Source organism: Dermacentor andersoni, chromosome 3 (assembly GCF_023375885.2).
Source record: "Dermacentor andersoni chromosome 3, qqDerAnde1_hic_scaffold, whole genome shotgun sequence".
Lineage (NCBI taxonomy): Eukaryota > Metazoa > Arthropoda > Arachnida > Ixodida > Ixodidae > Dermacentor > Dermacentor andersoni.
Window position 1 is genome coordinate 136,850,919 of NC_092816.1, and position 6,000 is coordinate 136,856,918.

General features: G+C 49.1%; 1 protein-coding gene across 1 annotated transcript; it reads right to left on the reverse strand.

Moving 5' to 3' along the window:
* Nucleotides 1-610: 610 nt before the first annotated feature.
* On the reverse strand, nt 611-2,692 carry LOC140216545 (neprilysin-1-like). The gene has a single exon (XM_072286911.1). It carries the CDS (start codon nt 2,690-2,692, stop codon nt 611-613), a length of 2,082 nt encoding a protein of 693 aa, XP_072143012.1.
* Nucleotides 2,693-6,000: the final 3,308 nt, after the last annotated feature.

A 6,000-nucleotide genomic window follows, 5' to 3' on the forward strand; every position in this document is an offset into this window, starting at 1 on the left:
ATAAAAGAAATTGAAGTGTACGAAAAAGTAACTTGCCGTCGGTGAGAGCGGAACTCACACCTGAGCCTACACGCGCCCCCCTCCCTCCCCCCCCCCTCGCCCAGAATGAGTTGGGCTCTCATTGGCGAAAGTTTGTTTTATCGTCCACTTTCGTTTCACTTTACCTTACCATTTCTACACTTCAGTGAACGCAGTAAATGATGTCCCATTCAGAAGGCCCCATGCAGGAGGAGGAGGTCGCATATCGAATGACCACCTCCTTGTCGGTGGATCGCACCGTCGGTCGCGTTGGCGAGATTCCGTTGTTTCCGTGGCTAATGAAAACTGGGGCTCCTCGGTTGCCCTTCAAACCTTAATATGGCGTTTCTATTTTATGTTTATTTCGTCACTGTGTTTATTTTATAATTCCCAGCATTGATCCGCACCGCTGCTTAGGCCACTGAGCAGTCCTTTTCGTCAAAGTTCACTCTCACTCTCTTTTATAAAGGGAGAAGTCTGATGCGTTATTTTGACAAACACAGAATGCATAAAGTGCATTCGGCGAACACATTGCCTGACTATGCGGTCACAAGGAAACTGAAAAAGTACACAAGGCGGTCACTGAAATATTTCAAGTGAAGATAGCGCACTTTCGCTCAGGGTTCATTGGAGAGTGACGTCCACACTCAAACACGCGGGCAAAGTCGGCGCTGTGCTTCAGCGGCGCGTTGCATAGCTCTTCGCCGCCGTCCTCGCCGCAAAAGAAGTAGCAGCCGAAAGCGAAGAACAGGCCGTCCGCTTCTATGGGAGAGGACGCTTCGACAGTGTGCCGAGTAGCGTTGCTGACGTCGTCTTGAAAAGCCCGCCATGCGACAGTGATGCCCGCCAAGGCTACCTGGAGCTCTTCACCGAATGTTCTTTGGTAGCCGGCCCCGTTTGTCTCCAGGCAGCTGCGGTGGTCGGCTAGGACGGTTCGACACGTGGAACTTCTCTGCAGGCAGTGAAACAACAGTGTCGCCGCCAAGCGAGAACCGATCCCTGCATATAAAACTGATCGCGATGCCTTGTCGGTGTACCACGGAAAATGCAAATGGTACGGAGTCAGAACAAAACTTCGGCGCGCGACAGAAAAGTTGTCGTCGAAGTGCCATAGGCGACGACGGATCTCATTGGATGCTGCTAAGTCCAAGACCATCTCTATGCGTGCCTGGATTTGTGCCAGATGCTGTGCGAAGGAGATGTGATTTAGCAGAGGACGCCCGAGACTCACGCTGGGGTAGGATTTGTACATTGACCAGTTTGTGTCAATATTGAACGCGTCCATGAGAGCGAACGTCGAGTTAAAGGTGTCGTCAACGGAGCGCGGCTGAGCATGAGCACCGTATGACGTGCTGTTCCGGTGGAGAGTCTCGAAAACCGTGTTCCTCACTCTGCGTGCGACGCCGACGATCTCTTTCACCTGTTGTTCGGCGCCGTTGAGAAGGAAGTTGTTAACGGCGTGCTGGAAGAGCCCATATGTCTCCCTGAAACAGATTAGTTTCTGTTGTCTGGCGGCTTCCTCCAGCGACCCGAAAAAGCTACCGCGTATCTTAGTATTTGTATAAAAGATAGCCGCCTGGAAAGCTAGAAAGCCCATTAGGTCTGTGGCTGCGGCTTCTCCGAGATTCTTGAGAAGACTAAACACTGCAGCGAACGACTTGAAGTCAAAGACGATAAGCGAGACCACGTCAGATGTGGAAGTCCTCAGGTACTGCTCAAGGACTGCGTTCCATTTGCCTTCCGTGATTAACGGCGTTGCTATCTGGAAAACTAACGTCACGTTCCACATAACTTCCTCCTTGTCGGTGGATCGCAGGTACACGTCGAAGACGTCGGTTGCGTTGGCAAGAAGCTCCACGAACTCTGAGAACCGAGTTTCGTTGACGCTGGTTCCTGCCAGTTCTTCGTAAGCGACGCGTAGGTAGGACACCACGTGCAGAGACGCGATCATGTTGCAAAGTCTTTTCAAGATCGACTGGAAGATCAGATCCAGGGGAAACGCCAGTACGCGACGTCCACCTCGCTCACGCTGCAGCCGCACGTCGATGTCGAAGAATACCGGCAATGCCAGGCGTCTCGCCATGAAAAACACGGCAGACAGAAAGCCCGAGCCTTCACTCTTGTCTGGCCACGTCAGTCTCGCTTCGGCCAACATGGCCGTCAGGTCAGCAACGGCTGTGGATTCTTCAGGAGCGAGACATGCCTCCATGTAGCCAACAGCCTTGCTTATCGGCTCTCCTTCCTTATTCCTGGCGTTGGCTTCGCGCATCCTCGACAAAGCTGCACCGATGAAGGAAACAAGATTATCGACGCGCGAGGATGTTTCGGGATGATTCTGTGTCCACGAACCACAGGCGAACCTGTAGAAATTGTCGCACGGGTCCCCACTTCTGTCAACGGCGTCTCGAACGAGGGCGGAGTAGGCCTCGGTGATGGCGGTGACTGCATCGGCCCTGGATCGCGGGCTTCTCGTGCTGGCGTTGCCTTTGTGTAGGGCGGCCTCCGGGGAAGGCCGGTGCTCCACTTTGAAGAGCGTGATGATGCGCCACGTGACGCCTAAAAAGACGACAGCGAATATAACGGTGAAAGAGGCGACGCCTAGGATGGTCCGTAGAGAATGCGGCGACTTCTTGGATGGACTCTTCGATAATCTGCTTCGAGCGGAGCCCTGCATGCGGCGTGCAAGTGAAAGTGTTTTATACAACGTGCAGCCGCCATCCACTGTTACCGCAAGCAGAGATGCTTATAAGAGTGAAACACGCTATACATTCTCCTGTAGCTTGAGCATATGAAGTTTTCAAGCATTTGCTTGACAAGCGTCGCACTTGTGGCGTTTCTATGAAACAGCTATAGTGCAGCAAGAACTTAAGACCTCCAGTAACACTCAAGCGCCTAATAATGGAGGTGTTGCACGTGTATAATAAAACCATTAAATATCGTGAGGTCTTATATTACCATCCGAATATGATTTAGGGATACAAAGAGCAAATCGTATTTATGCGAGTATGGAGCTGTTACTTATTGCTCGAATACAAGAATGCTCACTTCTGTTTTGGGGGGTGAAATGCCGTTTTGTATAATAATTTGTAGATGATGACGTAAAAGCAACTTGCATCGCCGGCAAGTTGCTTTCCGCCCACTTCTATTTCACCTCACCTTGCAATTTCTTCACATTTCAAGTAAATAAAAACAAATAACTCCTTGTCTATCTGCTCTTCCTGGCTTCATGATCTCCTGGCTTTCTATGGTTAAGTGCGACTAACAAAAATTGCGCACCTCTCTTCCTCTTCTCCTCGTTAATGCTACATAAGCCGGTTTGCTGGATCTGCATGAACATAAAGAGCGAACGTTGCTCAAAAGCGGATGGCTTTGATCTTGACCCATGCACGGTACATTTTCTTAATGCTAAGCACGCGACACACCTACTTGCCCCACGCGAAGAAGGAAGCCAACAAAAGATTTCGACCTAACTGTCGGAACCCAAAACAGACTTGCTTGAATTTACATGAGCGACTGCCAATTATTTATGTAATCCACCTAGCAGATCACACGCCACTGGACGCCACAAGTACAGAACAAATACCTCTGAATAAAAATTACTATTCTAGCGAATTCGTGTAGTACCCCTTTAGAGCGGGTCTTTCTAATCGCATTCCTACACTTTTGAGGTAATCTAACGGCGATCGACTGCGCAAGGGCACACTGACATCAAAACGCCGTGTTTTCCACAATTCATGAAAATAGTCCTACAATATCCTCGCAATATATATATATATATATAGTGGCGCATGCTCAAAAAGTAAGGAAACAAGGCAGTATTCATTATGAGAGAAAAGCTAAGAGGTCGGCAATGTTCAAAGGCTCTTCAAAGTCTTTTGTCCAGTCCGCTCTCATACAACAAACGTCTGCAGAGCCTTCACACCAACAGGTTGATGACAACGATGAGGCGAAGGCACCAGTAGAACATTTTCCGTCAATGGAGCAACGAAAGTTTTTGATAAAGTGTCTGTCAGCGATTTTCTCTGTACATCAAATCGCAGGCCGGCGCACAAGAGGTGTTCTGTTGTCTCAGGAATATCGCATTCCTTACAATTCAGACTGTCCGCCCGGTCGACGAGATGCTGGTAGCGCCAACCGAAGGCCACACCTACACGTAATCTGTTCGACAAGCTTGCATTGTGCCTTCTCATGCTGACTGGTATCCGTATTTTCATTTCTGGATCGAGCTAATGCAGGCGACGATGACCGTGACCTGGCGAAGCGCAATATATTGCGGTATTATCGCGCAGAAATCTATACACTAGGGCATTAGTGTCTGGCCGCGAAAATTGGATGGACGCTGGTGTGGCATTAATGTGGGCAATCTTTGCCTCCGTGTCGGCGAGCTCATTTCCATGTAAGCCACAGTGTCCTGGAATCCACTGAAACCTTATGCAATGGCCTTCTCTTAGGGCGACATAGTGAGATTCGATCACGTCTTGAGCAAGGACATAGTGAGGCCCTCGTCGAAGTGCTGCATCAATCACTTGAAGTGCCGGCTTGGAATCGTAAAATATAGTCCAAGTCTGATGCGGCTCCATCAATATATAACAAATTGCCTCTCGAATGGCAACAATCTGCAGACGTTGTTGAAGTGTGGTGGTCGAGATGGAAGCGCTTGCTGATCTTCATATTCGGTAAAACGAATGCCGTGGTTGAAGTCTCTGTTGACAGCGACCCGTTCGTATGTATGTATATATATATATATATATATATATATGGAAGTGGCATATTCTTCAGATATGCGGTATAAAATAAGTTGGTTGAGTCCACATGAGGGTATAGGTGATTTTTTCCTGACTCCAGGAAAGGATAGGGTCACCGCAGGTCTTGAAAAAGTTCAGGCTCCTACGGCGGCTGCTTTTGCCGTAGTAAAGACTGAGGGAAGGATGCTCTCATGACGCGGAAGAGGTTACGAGAAAATGCTGTCTGGACGTAGATTGCAAGTCGCCAGTAGAGGGTCACGTGCATGGCGGGTCATAGTCGAAGATATACCCGTAAAGGCTCGCACGAGAGATAAGCGTCTGTAGAGGTACACGTGCTTTGCAGCAAGGCAAACCAAGGCATGTTCTCAGTGCTTCAGCTTGTAAAGCTGAAGATAGTAGACAGCTTGTAAAGATAGGTAAATTGTATCGTAGGTATCCTACAAGAAGTGGTTCATGCAATTGGAGCAATGATCTCTGACGGCCCCTGCCTCATGCCTGCTATATATTTAAGCATGTGTGCGCAGAGGCTTAATTTCGATTTGAGCATCGACACTTGCTTAGACCAGGGCAAGTTTTGGTCAATCATCACTCCTAGGAAGCTTTGGTGCGTTACGTACGGTATGGCTCAGCCGTTATTCTTAATCGGGTAGAGATACATTGCCTTGCGTGTAATTGCAAGGGCCGCGCACTTCGCAGTTGCCAGATCCTGCCATATGGCAGGACCTCGCTGCTTCGAATACTTCGAGATGACCCACACTGCACATTGAAGTCTTGCAGGAAGTTATGGCCGCGAAACACCAGAAGCCTATATGCAGATAACTTCAGCGCACAGGCTCATGCTGGTAGTCTCTGGCAATATATTGACGAGTCCAATGAGAGGGATACTGAACAGCGGGGAGCTGAGTGCGCCTCGTTCAAGAGCGCCGCAGTTGATTTAATGACGACTGACCTCCCCATATGTCGTCGTCATAAATATGGCATGGCCTGTAAGGTAGCCCATTAACCAGCGAAACATCCTACCTCGAATTCCTAGCTCCTCAAGTGTGTCAAGAACGGCGTCATGCAGGACAATGTCATGTGCGCCTTTGACGTCACAAAAGAGTGCTGGTTACAAGCGTTGACGCTTCTTATACTGTTCGACGGTTGACACCAAGTCAATCACGCTGTCAGTGGAGGATCTTCCTTTGCGAAAACTCTCATATCTGGGTAAACGCTTTACTTTTTGAGAAACCATTCT